General features: G+C 50.2%; 2 protein-coding genes across 3 annotated transcripts in view; one reads left to right on the top strand and one right to left on the bottom strand.

Annotated features, from left to right (window-relative positions):
- Positions 1-9,224, bottom strand: part of LOC144159361 (adenosylhomocysteinase-like 1) — a 267,623-nt gene extending 258,399 nt beyond the window's left edge. Inside the window, exon 1 of one of the 2 annotated variants that reach the window (XM_077690785.1) lies at positions 8,888-9,224. In XM_077690785.1, the coding sequence (XP_077546911.1) occupies positions 8,888-9,016 (129 nt within the window). In that variant the 5' untranslated portion in view covers positions 9,017-9,224. The remainder of the gene's footprint in view (positions 1-8,887) is intronic. The other variant, XM_077690788.1, reaches the window with a different exon arrangement.
- A 428-nt stretch (positions 9,225-9,652) lies between these two features.
- LOC144159360 (uncharacterized) lies at positions 9,653-16,463 on the top strand. The gene is made up of 2 exons (XM_077690784.1): positions 9,653-12,099; positions 12,698-16,463. The coding sequence occupies exons 1-2, from the start codon at positions 11,046-11,048 to the stop codon at positions 14,104-14,106; spliced, it is 2,463 nt and encodes an 820-aa protein (XP_077546910.1). The 5' UTR covers positions 9,653-11,045; the 3' UTR covers positions 14,107-16,463.
- Positions 16,464-16,736: the final 273 nt, after the last annotated feature.

Below are 16,736 nucleotides of genomic sequence, written 5' to 3'. Positions count from 1 at the left end.
ATTACTGACAGGCACGCGGAACCCCCTCGACCAACGAAGTCTATTTTTTCGGAAGCAGGCTGCGTTGGTGCGGAGCATTTCTGCAGCGCTAAGTGACCCAGCAGAATTGCTGCATCTGTTGGACGAGTGAGACTGCTTGCCGGAGTTTTGACGGACGGCTTATTTCAGCTGCAGTGAAGTGCGTCTTTTTAGAATGTAGGCTGTAATAATTGCAGTTTTCCACGCAGTAAAGAAAAAAAAAAGTGCCGGTGTGGTGTAGAGGTTCCGTCTTAGCATCCTGTTATACTCTGGGCGGTGGTTCAAGTCCGGCTGTTGCCTTTTTTTTAATTTTACATTTTAAGTTTTAGTCATATTTTCCATGTCTTGGCTAAGTTCTCGGTGTTTTAATTTTTTTGTTCGTTCGGTTATGTTAGGTTAGCTTACATTACCTTACGTAATGGAGGGTGAAGGAGTTCGGACGCGGCATTTTCTTTATCGAAACGCTGATGGACGACCCTTTTGTGGAGTGCTTATATGTACCGTCGGACGGCACTCTACACACCATAGAGTTTCATACTATATTAGTATGAAACTCTATGCTACATACAGTCTAGCAAAACGCGCGAAAAGATTGTAATCTACACACGTTACGTAACAGTCACCCACCGATGAACTGTGAACAAGATAATGCGAGCCTAAGCGCACGCCACGAAATTTCGTGATTCCATTCGAAGGAAATTAAATTTAGCGTGCCAAGCCTCAGCTATCTTAACGATGTTTAATCATTACATTTCTTAAAGGTATCCGAATGAATTGACATTATTCGATTGTCCTTTGTCATTATAGAATACAGTGAACCCTCGTTATAAGGACGACACCCTCGACGTTTCGACGGAAAAAGTGCGCCTAACAGCAGTGTCACAGCCGGTGAGTCGCGGAATGTCTTTACATAGCAGAAACGTATCGATCCAGTAGCCTACGCAAGCCTTTAGAGTCATCAAATATGTGCGTGATTTACAATGTGACCCTGGGCAGGCGTCGGCAGTGTTTGCAAGAAACGTTCGGCATACTGTTTTGGTTCTTTTCACGCAACGTTCATATTTGCACAGAATAAGCAAATAAACGAATTACCCGGTCTGCATCCTAACGAAAGATTCAGAACGGATGGGAAGTTAAGCGCAGTAAACTCCCGCCAAGCCCAACTCGGAGGTACAGTGAAAATTTTTCCTATCAGAAATTCGTTTTACCATTTTTTTTATTGTGCACGTTTGCGCTGATAAGCACGAGGTCGCGGGTTCGATTCCCGGCCGCGGCGGCCGCTTTTCTGATGGAGGCGAAAAGCAAAAACGCCCGTGGGTGCTGGATTTCGGCGCACGTTAAAGATCCCCAGGTGAACAAAATTAATCCGGAGCCCTCTACTATACGGCGCACCTCATCGCCTGCGTTGCGTCGGCGCGTTAAACCCTACAATCAATCAATCATTGTGCACGTTACAATAGTGCAGAATAGTTATTCGTCTTAACTCTTAACACTACAATTCGTCTTAACCGAATTCGTCTTGACAAGAGTCTACGTTTAATCCTACAGCAAGCATCGTGTTACTGCACCGATAGTGCTTCATTTGGTTGCTTCATTATTACATAATTCTTCGTAAACATGCGTCACTGACTTTTCCTATAATACTGTGCTTAGTTTTGCGTAATTTCGCATAATTGTGCGTAATTTTGTGCGTAATAAGCCACCACCGCTCATTGAAGAACTGAGGGGTGGTTGGTGGGGCAAGCTTCATCCCTCCTCTCGCCTCCCAGCAGCCGCCTCGGACAGCTTGGCTACTCGTACACCGTTCGGGCACGGGGATTGCGCCAACAACGCGCCAGAAATCCTGGCAAAGAGTACCTGCCGGTGACATACCGGATTCGGAGACCTCGCAACGCTCGTTGTCCCTTTCACATGTACGAAAGCGTGACCGTGTGCGTGCGGGCACATAAACAGGCGGGCGATTCGCCCAGTTGATCTTTGTTATAGGGCTCTTGAAATACCTATAAATCACCTTTCTATTTCTTCAAGAAGCGTGATACGCGCACGCGACGTTGTTTGCCGTTGCGTGCAACACTGGTGGGTGCTGTGGCTGCGTCAGGCTATACAAAAGTATAGCCACCTTTGCTAGTCGCCAGCCTTGATCGTCTGCTAACTAAAACGAAACACGAGTGTGACGCTCATGATCGTCTGCCAAGTACATCGCTAAACATGTGAAGCCCATAATCGTCCGTTAGCTACAGTGTAAGAAAAGAGTGACGCTCATAATCGTCTGCTAAGTGCAAACTAAAACAAGTGTGAGGCTCATGATCGTCTGCTAAGTACGGCCCTCCTCTGCTAGTCGTCAGCCTTGATCGTCTGCTAATGAAAACTTAACACACGTGTGACGCTCATGGTCGTCTGCCAAGTATATCGCTAAACAAGTGACGCCCCAGAGCTCTTCGATGTAGCATCAAGTAACTCTGGTGACGCCCACTGTCGTCCGCTGGCTACAGTGTAAGAAAAGCGTGACGCTCATAATCGTCTGCTAAATGCAAACTAAAACACGTGTGAGGCTCATGATCGTCTGCTAAATACAATGTGAAACAAGTGAAGTCCATAATCGTCCGCTAGGGTAAGAAAAGTGTGACGCTCATGATAGTCTGCTAAGTACGAACTAAAACAAGTGCGACGCTCACGGTCGTCTGCTAAGCACAGCGTAAGACAAGAGCGACGCTCATAATCGTCTGCTAAGTACAAATTCACTAAAACAAGTGTGACGCTCACGATAGTCTGCTAGGTACAGCGTAAAATAACTGACGCATAGTGTCTGCCTGGTAACCAGAGTCTTTGTCTTCGAAAGCGACTGATTGTGTCGACGGGCGTGCTTTTTTTTTTTTTTTTGCTATAGCGACATTTTTTGTTTGAATAGTATTCGAACGAAGCACTCGCAAGCTTAAAGATTCTGATGTCGTAAGATGACGGTCCCAATAAAGCCAGGTGTTAACGCTTGTTAGTGTGTGAGACGACGTCCAACTGAGCCAAGTATGAAAAAGATCCGATAGAGCGGAATAACCAGCGCTCCACAACCTCAACTTTGCTCTTGTTCGGCTATTGGGCGCGTCAGCCGAAGTTAGTTTACGTTTGTCTGAACCTAACCAACCCAAGAATACCGGTAACATTGTCGATGACCTGGAGTCAACCTTCCTTTAGACTGCCCTGCAAAAAGGCGAGGGGTGGCGCTGCTGAGCGTAACGTGTAACTCCTCTTTCACCCTCAAAGAAAACCACAAGTTCACTGCATTTTTAATTAAAAGACTGTACTGACCCAATTATAACGGCGTCAATTTCAATGCAAACTTCATGCAATTGGTCCGGATCGTAGTGAAGAGAGATGAGGTATATTGGCAACTGGTGGCAACCCACCAGCTAGTTCCTCGCAGGGTCCTTATGACGTCACAGGGACTAACAAGATTGTGCTATTGGCAGCCACCGCCCAAAGCCACTGCTAAACATGACTGATTGCAGTGGTGCCTTCAGTTCCGTTAAATCATACGACTTGTACGTCAACATGCAGTTAGCACACTCGTAACTACAGTAGCCGACCGCTTTTTTGGACTCTGAAAATTCGGAATGGCTGGATATTCCGGACTTCCCCAAGGTACCGCTAGTTGTCCTATAGGAGTAATGACTCACGGATTTTTTCGGACTGCTCTTTTATTCTGACTATTTTTCGTTCCCCTCCAGGTCCGAAAACTCGGTCGGCTACTGTATTGTTTTTAGTAGTTGCCTCTATTGCGTCACTGCTGACGTAGTTGTAGCGCTAAATTTGAACTTGTTTGAACATTTGCGCTCTTGTTGTATTTTGTCTTCACTATCAGCCGCAACATAGCTAGTCGGCTATGAAAACGCGGTCTTTATCGAACCAAGAAAATATTCCTTCCCACCACCTTCATTCCCGTCATTAGCTAACTTCATGTACACGGTTGTGAAAGAGTCTCGCCGACGACAAACAGGCTAGTAATCTGGCAAAGCCGCCAGTTTCTTTGAATTTCAGATAAATATATTATGCGAGCTGCCACTCATATATCCATGTGAAATGCGCAGAAACTCTTGACCTTGCCAGATTACTAGCCTGTTTGTCGTCTGCAAGACTATTTCACAACAGTACACGAAATTCACCGGTTAGCGCCTTCCCCCCAGGTATTTCTTGGGCGCGAAACGAGCCACGTGTGATTTGTATTTTCAAGGGTGCGTCGTGCTGACTGTTGATATCATAGGTAACGAGCCCGGGTTAGCGCCAAGCAACCCGGTAATTCCCCAGCATGGAAAGTGGGACACAAAAAAGAAACGCCTAGTAGCCTTCCCAGACTGCTCGTTCGGTGGTCGTCTGCTGGACTGCAAATAAGTCAGCCAGCAATTAATTACACTGAGCTGTAGATAACGTGCTTTTTGCGTGTGTGGAATTCGTCGGACAGCAAATGACTAAAATTCTAATGTAATGGCGTTTAAATGTGTTCACGGATATTTAAGTTTCGGCGTATATTGAATATGTCAAATTAAGACCCATCAGTAAGCGAAAGTAAACGAGGATGTGTAGGAGGAAACAAAATACAAGTGTTTTTACGCCTTTCTAGCTTCTTTGCTCCGAGAGCAGCCATTTTATAATTGCGTTGCGCTAGCACCGATCCAAATGGCGCAGTCGACAGTATCACCCAAATGCGCATGCGTAGCGCAGTCCAGAACATGCCAGTATGTAATCAGGGCTTAAAGAATGAAAAGACTAGCCTGAACCAGCCGAGATTTCAGTACCATGCGGCCATTTCCCGCGTGGCCTGTTTGAAATTGGCGCCTAGGGAGATGACAGTTTGAAGACAGCCGGCGCCGTCACGCGCGTCGTCTTTGCAGCTGCTCAGACTCGTACAGTTGATTAAGTTTGTGGGGCCATAACCGGCACTAGGAGGGCGCGTCCGTTTTGTATACGCGGCCGTAGTTCAATATCCCCGCCCAAACTGCCCGGCATGTGGCGCTCGAGACACCACGCCACCAGAGCCTTCTATACAACTGTAGTTGTATAGAAGGCTCTGCACGCCACACGCCATTTGGGAATGCCCCTCTTTACCCAACCCTTCGTTTACCCAACCCTCCCACTACCTGGCTGGAGGTGACCGGGAGCTCCTCGCCCGAGCTACAGCTCCTGACCGCCACTAGGGCTCAGGATTACCTGGCGCGCCTCCCTCCCCTGAGGGACTCTCGCTATGACTGAGCCTCGTCAGAAATAAAGTTATTCTCTCTCTCTCTCTCTCACGAAGGAGATCCGTGTGAGAAGCTTAGGGGCGCATTCAAAACACTCAAAAACTCACGGTAACGCATCTGGGATTCGCTACAGTGCTCTTTACATATTCTTCTTCACTACATGAATAAGGAGCAGCTTTATGTCACCTAATTTGTTATTAACTTAAGACCACGCCCTTTTATTATTGACCTACCATTTTAAAAATTCAACGTGACGCCATTTTATGTCGTACCAACCTCTACTGCCTTTTATATTTATAATCATTTATTTTACATCCAAGGCTCGGGCTTTCCCCTTACTGTGTTCCCATATCGCAATGCACAGCAGTCTGCTCTCTTATTTTATTTTCGTGGCGCAATCGGGAGCTCGAAGGGCTCACCCATTACGCCGCGGGGTCAGATAAATGTTGCAAGATTCGCGACAACGCCCGGCACTTGACACTCCCATGGTGGCGGTAGTTCTCAAGATTGACTTACGGCCGACCTTATCGTTCTCGTAATGGCCACGGCAATTAGCTCAGTAGGGTATGCGGTCATGACAGCCAACAGGCTCCGTGCTAGAGGAGTGAAAACCACTGCTAAGCAAAATAAAATAAAAAAAAAGGAGAGGGGGGATTGGACCAGGCCGTCGACTCCGCCTACCGTCAAAAAGCGGATAGCAATGCAGTGAAATCTAGCTAAACCGTACCCGCATAAGCCGTAGTTTCTTTTTATACGTAGTTAACCCGAATCCCCGTCTCGGTTTCCCTTTAACATAATGCACTCGGATAGACCGTAGTGCCGGTTAGTACGTACTTTCTTCGCGTCCCCGTCAGGTACGGTTTAACAAGGTTTCACTGTAATTATTTTTCGGTTGGAAGGGATGCACCACGCTTCCGCAACATCTGTTCTCAACGCAACTATTGGCATTTTTGCAACGCTCAGAAACATAAAGTCAATAAAGAATATAATGTTGTGTAGAGTACGCCACCTGTACCGTCAAGGTTTTTTTGAACTGATTTATTGGTTTGTTTTTCTTTTGAGCCCCCCCCCCCCCTCCCCCCCAACTTCGCCCAGTGGTGCCCTGCGCACGCAGTTTAAAAAATAAATAAATTTTGTAACCCAAACAGAAATTGTGTCAATCCTTCAATTGTGTCTTATTCCCTACAGTAAACGCTCGGTATAACGAAATCGCTTTATTCGAAGTTTTTCCAGGACCGAACTAGTGTGGGGAGAAAGCAAATCGTTCCTGATTTTAAAGAAACACCGCATATAACCAAGTCGGTTTCCTTTCCGCTGTAGGTCTCTTTCAAGCCGCTGCGAAATACATCTGCTACCGTACGTTCTCTTGCACGCGTGCTTTTGGTTCATCTGCACATTTCAACAAGGATTTAAAATCAATGACAGTCAGTAGTTTCCCAGTTCTTGAACTCCTCAAATCACTCCAATTCATTCATGTGAGTAATATAGTTCCACCCATGCCGCCTGCATTGGTTAAGCTAGTGACACTAGGTTAAGCTATGAGCTGTGGTGCCATTTACACCGGGTACGTCGATATATCGTCGTGATTTCAAATCCCTGCACCCTTTAACCCAGACTGCAATGGCTATTCATGTGGATACTTTACAAGACCGTTCAATGCTGATGACTAGCCAATTTGAATTTTGACCCGCCGCGGTGGCTCAGTGGCTAAGGCGTTGCGCTGCTGAGCACGAGGTCGCGGGTTCGATTCCCGGCCGCGGCGGCCGCTTTTCTGATGGAGGCGAAAAGCAAAAACGCCCGTGTGTTCGAGATTTCGGCGCACGTTAAAGATCCCCAGGTGGTCAAAATTAATCCGGAGCCCTCCACTACGGCGCGCCTCATCGCCTGCGTTGCGTCGGCGCGTTAAACCCCACAATCAATCAATCAATCAATTTGAATTTTGATTAAATGGCCTTCTGATTGTTTAGCCTAGCAGGCGACATTCCGCTCCCAGGGGCTTAGGGCCACTGGCGTGAAAAGAAAAGGGAGGGAAAGGGCTACCCAAATTTTTCTAGCTCGGGAGGTCACTAACCCTAGCCTCTCAATAGAGTACTGACAATTTTTTTTTTCCTGCTGCTAGCTACGCTGATTCGCACGACGATAATCACCTCTTTCGCAGCCCGTTGAATAAAAACAAATAAAAACGAAGGTCATGTATAGTGTTTTGCTTTTCTTTATTTTGAGTTGACAATTAGCGTTTTTTTTTTTTCTTTTCGCGCTTTTTTTTTTTTTCGTTCGTGCTCTCTCTCTTGGAGTCTGGTTCTTCCCGAAATGAAACCTTGCATACGCCATTGCTCGGGACATCAGGGCAACCCATCCGAAACCTATTTCAACAACAATGCAAACGCTGTCACCAAGCGATCTATTTAAACATTGCCCGCGCACATGTCCAGAAAAAGAAATTCGTGTTGCTACTCGGTTTCAACTCACGTGTGCAGCTACCTGAACATGCGCAAAAGCCTCGCGGCTGCGAACGTTTATTTATTTATTTATTTATTTTGTCGCAGATCTGCCGCGCAGAAAAAGCGCTCTGGGGTAAAATAGTGCATGCCTATTGGTAAAGCGAGACGCGTTTTAGGCGCTAAAAACTATTCACACAGAAAATAAAACGCACCTGCTACAACAACGTACCGCATACGCATACATCACGAAACTTCCAGCCACACCAACAAAAAAACATGACCCACCCGTACTTTTATATGACGAACGAACACTTCCCGCTCAAAATAAACATCGAAAACGGAAAATAAAAACGAGAAGCACAGGAAGGGGGGGAACATTTTTGCACGTTACACTTTGAAGCGCGCACTGGTACGACGGCAAGGTTAAAATTTAAAACAAAAAAAAAACTTACAGTTGCCGCACCGCAGTGTAGAAATAGAAAGCGTAGAAGCGTGCAGTTTCAGCAACCTTTATTGTGTCTGTCGCTTTGTGTCGCAACTCGGGCGAAATACCCAACAGTCACCGCTATTGCGCAGAAACCGGGGAGATCTCCAGTGTCCCCCACTTGGTTACGCTTCAACGCTGGACTATTTCCCGTTTCTCTTTTCGTTTAAAACCAGCACCTTTAGCACAGCCTTCACCGCAATGCTCGTGCTATCTACAGCGTGGCTCGCCGCCGCTCACACGGTCGTACTCGGTTTCAAAGCGGCCGCGTCGCCGCAATCAGTAGGTCATGCAAGGCAATTCAGAAGCCGCGGCTACAGGGCGGATACACGTCCTACAGACGGGGACCCGGAATGACGTTTTTCGACCGCCAGACGGGCGCTTGGGCACACGTTGTGACGGCCGTGAGCGACACGTTAACGGGGTTGTCATTCATACCACCCGACGGGTTGGCGCGCCGCTACGTAGCACGCGTTGATCAAAGCCGATCGCTAGAAAAGGGCACTGCTGTCAAGAGAACGCGTGTCCCCGGGGTGTGACCACTCCCGAGTCGCCCAGCACAACTCAGCGGCAAAGATAAACACACACGGCACACGCACACTTCCCTGGTAAACCGCAAGCGGCGTGCAAATGGGAGGCTCTCGTTCACGGCGCACGTTGAGTTTTCAACCCCTCGGCCGACTCAGCTCCGTCGGGGCCCAACAGTTGCTTACCCTGGGTTTGCTTGAGCCGTCCATAGCCTTACGGTCCCTGACGTACGGCGAGCCAGCCTGCTTCGAGAGCAGGCCGGGCGAATCTTGTAGTTCCACATCGAAGCGACTCGACTCCACAACGTCGGCCATGTTGCGTCGGTAGCGCCTGCAGTCAGTCCGGTTAGCCGGCCAATACGGGTGATCTAGCGCGCACGGAGCTGCGGTCACACGCGGCGAAGGCGCGAGTTTCGGCCGGTAAGGTTAATGACCGCTTCTAGGGTCCTCAGTGGCTTGGTCAAACCTCGGGACGTCCACCATCGCACTCCGACAGCGACCGGTGCTCCGCAAATGCGCTCCCCTCCGACACCGAGAAAAAGAAAGGTTAGTTTCTCTCTCCCTTACTCATTTCGCTCTTTCTCTCAACGCGTATCCTCTCCACCTGCCTTCCTCCTTAACCTCCTCGCTCGCCTCGCTACTTTCTCTTCCCCTCGACCGCCGTCGCCTCTCGTGCTGCGCTTGTTTCCTGGCGAGCTTTAAAATTATTGCGCAGTCGGAGAAATAAAAAACAAAGCCTAAGCGAAACCGCGGGGCTAATCTGGCTTGTCAGGCGTTCGCTGCTTGCACCTTGCAGCCTCTTGGAAGTGTTAACCGCCGCCGGGTGTGTCCGAAGTGGTTTTCAAACTTGGGTGAGCCTCGATAATGCCCTTTGTTCGAGCTTGAGCGTCGCTTCAACGTCTGCAACGGTTCGGATGTGTTGGTCCCGGAGGTGTCAGCGGTATGTACCTGGCGCGCTGCTCTGTTGTTGCTTAGCGCATTGTTTTTGTGAATTACGAGCGAGATATTTGACTGCAATTATGTTGTATCGGTGCTGAAAATTGAGAATCGCTCAGCGCCGGCTTCGTATGAACCGCCATTAACATCCCTGTCGTTGTCAAACTGTTGTTACTGTTGCCGCATTCGCGCTTTTGTAGTGACATCGGCTACTTCAGCGGGTTGTAACAAAAAGTTGAGCGTTTGTGAGAGTAGGTACGTTGTCGTTGTTTCGATCCGTTGCTACAAAATGTGTGATTCGAAGACAATCTTGAACAGTTGTGCGGGCGAATTTTGGTCGCCGAGTGCATGCGAAGGCAACAACATTTTGCTCCATCGGAGGCAACCGAGAACGGAACGACTATGAAACATGATTACACCTAAAACGGAGTGTCCAGAAGCACGCGAGATGTCACGATATGCCTCCAAAGGAAAATATAAAAAAAAGGCAAGTCTTACGGCGATCTGCGGGTGAAAGGCAGACAACGACACACCATGTATCAAATACAGTGTGCTTCACTTTTTAGGCTTTTCAAGGCAATGTTCGGGATGCTTTTCTTCACTGCCAAGTCGCCTATTCCCGGCATTCACCAAACTAGTTTCCTGACGATCCGAACAAGGGATGCACCCTGCGTCCCACGCTTTCGCTCTCGTAACCATGGCAACTATCCATCACCTGCTTGGCTTCCCCGTACAACGCTTGGCGGAGTCGGGCGTTGCGAATCCCGAAGTACTGCAGCGTCGTCTCGTCGGGTGTGCCGCAAGGCTCTGTTTTAGCCCCTTTTATGTTTACTCTTGCGCGGTTCTTTTTTTCCTACAGCCAGAATTAATTGTAAACGGTTGCACCCCGTCAGATGTCGCGCAACCAGCTCCAGACTCGTTAATTGTTTGTAAGCCTAACGGTCCCGCTTACGAGCGGCCTCTCGTTATCTCCGAATGTATCGCGTTGATCGGCACCTCCGACCGTTTAGATTTTGTTTGGTTCTGTCGGTAAGGTACCCAGCCAGGACCGTGTTACTTCATTCTTTGTTTTTAGCCGCTCGCTGTAGCGTTGTCCTTGTTACGGTGCAGAAGGCACTGGCCCGCTAGGTTTGCCCGCTATCTCTCGCCCATGGTGTCGGCAACTAGAACCGTGAGTCGTTTGCCATCGTTCACGCTACTTATGCAAAACACGGTCGTTTCACAGTTAAAAATGTTTCATTTGACAGCCGGTGCGTTTGTTGTTACCCCAACGTCCGAGTCGTGCCGGCGTTGATTGCGTTGTTTTGGTTTCACTGTTCAGAGCGCGCAATTAATTGTGTTCAGATTGTGCGTGATCTAGCCGACCTAGAGTAATCGCGCTAGTTCTTTCGAGGAACCGGAAGGTATAATGGCGCCGCGGTCAGGTTTTGCCAGCGGCAGCGTCATGAACTTCGCCGAAAACGCGCACTGCGGCCACGTTCTGAGCAGCCTGCGGCAGCAGCAGGAGAAGGGACGCTTCTGCGACATCGTGCTTCACGTCGAGGGCCGCCAGTACCGGGCGCACCGCAGCGTGCTGGCCTCGTGCAGCCCCTACTTCGACTCCATCCTGCGCATGCGCAAAGTGGCGGTCGAGCAGCTCAGCGTGTCGTGCCGCAACCACGCGGCCTTCCAGTCGCTGCTGCGGTACATGTACTCGGGCTGCATCAGCATCCACCGCGGAAACGTGGCCGAGCTTCTTCAGCTCTCGAACCACTTTCTCATCTTCAAGCTCAAGAACTACTGCGCCGAGTACTTGGAGCACAACTTGAACCTCGCCAACTGTCTGGCGTTAAAGGAACTGGCCGAAGCGTACAACGTGCCCACCCTGCTCAAGGCGGTGGCAGGCTTTGTCAGCGAGAACGTGGAGGAGGTGCTCGGCGACCCGAGGCTGCTGCGGCTTGACCGGGAGCGCTTCGTGGCCTTCATCTCGGACCGCAAGCTTTGTCTGCCACAGGGGGCGCCGATGCTGAACCTGGTCACACGGTGGGTCGCCCATGATCTGGAAGAACGGGAGGGCTGGCTACGCTTCCTGCTGACGTTCATCGACTGGCCGTCGGTCGACAGGGACACGTTGGCGCAGTGCCTGAGCGGCGACCCGGTGTTTAAGCTGAGCAGGCGGTGTCTCCACTTTCTCTTCGAGACGTTAGAGAGCCACATGATAGAGGCACCGCGGTGCCCTAGGGCAGACGATCGGGAGCGTCTGAGGAAGGAGTTTGCTGCGCCCGAGAATACTGACCTGGAGGGATTCATGAACCTTGCCGTCTCCGCAGCCATCGAAGCTCTGTGCGCGGAGATGTCGGGGGAGGCGCGGGACTCCTCACCTGGCGCCGCGAGGTCGGCGGACGAGGACGACGAAGACACGCTCTCGTCGGATGACTGTGGCGAGCTCCTGGGCAGAGATGACGACGGCATCCTCGGGCTGGGTGAGTCCTTGCTGCGCTGCTTGTTGTCGCTACGGTTGCGCCAGGAAGGGCACACGACTTGACTTAACCACACTTTATATCGTACATTATGGATTATGCCTGGCCGTGAGCTACAGTTTGTGTTTGTGCATCACATTGTCCTTATCACTGTCATTGTAACCCACCTTATTACTAATGAGAGACCAGGTGGATAAGTAGTGAGTAGAGTAGAATCGGACGACATTGTTGCTCTTGGGGAGTCATATCGAGTTCCCGCGTGAGTTGCCGTCTAGTAGGAGCAGAGTCGTGATAGCCGTCGAAAAGGACAGCGTGTGGCGTTCAGGATTCAGGAGGAGTGTGTGTTTGTGTGCGTACGAATGCACCCCTCAGCTGTCATTATAGCGCATGACTTTAACCAACTCATTTGAAAGGACAATGGACTTCCTTGCAGTACCAGTTAGCATGTTGGCCATCTTGGCAAACCAAGAACTCATGCATGCCTTTGGTATTTTTCCCATCTGGAAATAGCTCAAGTACTGGTGATCATGTTGCCCTGCTGCACTTGTTTTATTACACTTTACTTGCTTTTGTTGCATCCCCCCCGCCCCCTCGACTCCAGATGACACAGTGCACCACTTGCACCAGCAATCACCGCCCGTGGACGACAACAGCACAGAAGGGGAGGCTGAGGAGAAGCACCACATCCTTCGAAACCTGTTGGTGGGGAAGTCTGACGACGTCGCCAAGGTCTCGGAGACGGATGGCACCACTGACGACTCGTGCAACGGACCTACGACAAAGACCTCCTCCTCTGTCTGGAAGGAGGGCGTCAAGTGTGAGCACTGCAGCTACGTCGGCTACGGTGCCGCGCGGCTCGAGCAGCACGTGATGCGGGTGCACGCGAACGACAACACCTACAAGTGCAGCCTCTGCTCATTCAGCTGCAAGTGGAACCGCGAGTACTACACCCACATGAAGCGGCACTTCAGCGTCGACGGCCAGGCCCCCTACCAGTGCGAATCCTGCCCGTACAAGTGCGAGCGAATCCAGCTGCTGCTCCTACACCGGATGCGGCACACGGACGAGCGGCCGTTCCACTGTGGCGCGTGCGACTACCGCTGCCGCCAGAAGACCAACCTGGTCGTGCACATGCGCAGCCACACGGGCGAGCGGCCGTTCGCGTGCGACCTGTGCGGGCGCGCGTTTGCGCTCAAGTGCACCTTGGAACAACACCTCCAGAGTCATCGAGACGACCGGCCGTATCTCTGCGACGTCTGCGGCTTCACCGCAAAGTACCAATCGCACCTCATCTCGCACCGCCGACTCCACACGGGCAACGTCTTCAGGTGCCAATTTGCGGGCTGCGCGTACGTGTCCCCGAAGCGGAGCCAGCTGGAGGCGCACACGCGCACGCACACGGCGGTGCGCTCGCACGTCTGCGCAGTGTGCGGCCGCGCATTCATCGAGCGCAGCCACTTGGTGCGCCACGAGCGCATTCACCTGGACGACAAGCCGTTCAAGTGCCGCGAGTGCGACTACAGCAGCTCACGCCGGGACAAGCTCAAAGAGCACCACGAGAAACACCACGGTGAGAACGCGACAGCGAAGGTTCCGTACCGGCCACGAGGGAAAGGCGGCGGCGCGTCCGGCAACAGCAGCGCCAGCACGGCGCAGATGCTGATGGACTCGGCGCACCTGAACTTTGACGACACGTACGCGTCGGCGGACTCTCAGCTCGACCCCAACGACCCCGAGAACCGGTTCCTGGTGGTACAGATGCAGGCGTCTGGGCTATCAATGTCCCAGATTCAGGCACTTCAGTCGCAGTCGAGCTTGGACGATTCGTCAGGGATGATGTTTGCAGACCAACAGAGTCCGTTGCTGGACGCGCAGCTAGGCGATTTGGGTGTGGACACTCCAGATGAAGTTCTCTCTGTGACGCTGAACGAACCGCTGAACTCTTCGGCGGAGATCGGCTCCGGAGCTGCAGAACTGAATAACCTCAATTCGTTCATGGCATTTTTTTAGTGGCTCAATCTGTGTGCGTGTGCGTCTCAACTGTTAAGAGGGAAATAGTGTTAACTGCTTTTTGTGTTTGGGCTTCGACGTGCGTTTGTGACAGTGGTTTTTGAAGGTGTGTTTCGATAGCCTGCTGGCCTGCCAATATTTTTTCTCTGACCGTAGGGGATGAAATCGACGTGCATATAATGCTGTGGTACCTGTAAACGCTGTCGTGATCGGAGACTGCAAATGTTCTAGAGTGACCTGTGCCCAGTTTTGCATTTTCCGAACACGTCTGTGTGTTGCTTAAGGGGGATTCACACGACGGACATGTCCGGATCCAGACTGGTGACGTCGGATGACGTCAACAGACGGTCCGGCTCAAGGAAGCATTCACACGAAGGATAAAGCGAGCAGACGACAGCGCGGATGTACAAAGCCTGCTCTTGACGCGTGGACCGTCTGCGAACGGGAAAAAACGCAACAGGTGCGAGCGGTTGAGGGTAATAGCAAAGATGGACATCGACCGAAAGCATTGTTGCACAAGGATGGCCGTAGCATTGGCCACATGAATGAGCAGCATAAGATCGACCACGTATCTCAATACGCCTGCTGCTCCGAGCAGAGACGCATAGTCGCTAGACTATGCAGCCTTGTGTGCGCCAAAGCACAGTATTTTGCTGTACTCCCCCGCCAAAATCGCGAACAGAAATGAAGCCTTGCATTGTCAGCCCGCAACGTCCACGGTCCGCTCGCTAGAGTCACGAATCGGTGACGTCGTATCAAATGGTGTGCATTTCGCGGTCCGTATCAGTGATATCGTCCGCCGTGTGAATCGGTCTTTACGTAACCACACCCAGCGTGGGATAAATCGACGTGCTTCATGTGTTTTAGCTGCCGTATGTTTGTCAGCTAGATGCCTAGGGCATCCAAACAGTCACAAGCTAGTTTCACTCGTCAGACGGGTTGAAAGTTTTTTTTTTTTGCTTCAAAAGTGCTTTTTTTCTTCTTATTTTGCTTCAAAAGTGCTTGTATCCAAAGACTGTGTTGATTCATAGCACACGGAGGATATAGTTGCCACGACTCTGCTGAAAAAGGGAACGGTATATTTTTTCTTGAACAAGCAGCATTCGTGGGGCAGAAACATTCCACAAGTGAGCAGTACATGCTGTTGTTAGGTTCGCGCCGCATGAAATGCTTATGTGCGTATGGCTAACGCGTCACAGAGGTCGGATTTGATAAGAGTTTTCAAAACAACAGTTTGTTTTAGCTCAAGTTTATGGACATGCCAGTTTATCACAACGTAGTTTACACTTCCAGAAGGTTCACAATGGCTATTTATCTGTGTACTTGTTTAAAGCGGCTTCTACGAACTTCCTCTTTTGGCCGTCTTCGCGTTATCTGTGGCTACTAGAGTCACACTGAATGTGCGCATTACAAGTCGCGTAAGTTTCAACAGGTTGCGGACTTGGCGTTTCAATTTCATCACATCACAGTGCTGTAGTGTCATTTTAGTCGTGCTCGTGCTTACAATTTTGTTCCAGATTTTGTCAACAAGAAGTGACCTAGTGATGTGCGTTCCTACAATCATCATCGTAGTTTCACACGCCTGTCGTCGTCTCGTGTTCATCCTTGAAAAAGTGTGTTCATTATGAGGTTTCATGCAGCTGATACCAAAGTACCATCTATCTCAGGTGTTGTGGTCGCAGACGAAGCAGCTCGCGTCTCTCGCTGCAAGGGCCAACGTAAATCCTCCCACAGTTGCGGGTACATTCTCAATGTGTGCCTTCTCATGTGAAATGTGCAGAAACATTGTCTGGCGTCATTTACAATTGCAGCGGCGGTGTCCAAGCGCAGGTAACATTTGCCCTGTGACACCACCAGAATCAGCTGCAAGTGCTCTACACATTTTAATTGAATAGTGTTAAATTGGTAATTGAGAAGAAAAAATTTCAGAGACACTCTGGGTATGCTTGCGTGTTGAAATGTGAAAGCATTGTTTTATTTCAAACTCCGCAATCGTCTATGTCTAAATCGTCTATGTCTAAAAGCCAGACTGTCATGAATACACCATCATCTGTTGCAGTGATGTCTGCATCACAAGGATGACTAGTCTTTGTGACCTTCCGTCAAGGCTAAGGCGTTGTGCTGCTGAGCCTAAGGATGTGGGTTCGATCCTGGCCGCCGCGGCAGCTTTTCTGATGAAGGCGGAAAGCCGAGATACCTGTGTGTTGGAGATTTCAATATTCCCCGGTGATCAAAATTAATCCAGAGCCCTCCACTATGGCACTCCTCATAACCCGGGTTAAACCCTCCCCACCCCCTTCCTCCCTATTTTTTTGTAATCGCGTCGTAACAACCACATTTTCAGCTCCTGCTGAGGTAGTGGCTTCAGAGACTTTTGAAGTACAGGCAGCACCAATAGCAGATTCAGGGGTGCGATTGTGTCCTCGATACCAATCGGCATAATTCTTTTCTTGTTGCGTCGCTTCCTTCTTTTGTCTGTTAACCACGAGTGAGAGGCTTGGCCAGTCGCCCTTGTTAGCCCTACCCACATGCTATCGACGTAAGCATGCTCTGCTACTTCTGTAATCATGCTCAAATCGCTTGTGAAGGTATAAGTGCATGTCTCTCACACGTTTCTCAGTTGAACGCCA

This window comes from Haemaphysalis longicornis, unplaced genomic scaffold (assembly GCF_048455015.1).
Source record: "Haemaphysalis longicornis isolate Haplotype H1 unplaced genomic scaffold, Haemaphysalis longicornis Haplotype H1 scaffold_10, whole genome shotgun sequence".
Taxonomy (NCBI): Eukaryota; Metazoa; Arthropoda; class Arachnida; order Ixodida; family Ixodidae; genus Haemaphysalis; species Haemaphysalis longicornis.
Note: the sequence above shows the minus strand (reverse complement) of the source record. Positions and strands in the feature narration are given on the sequence as shown.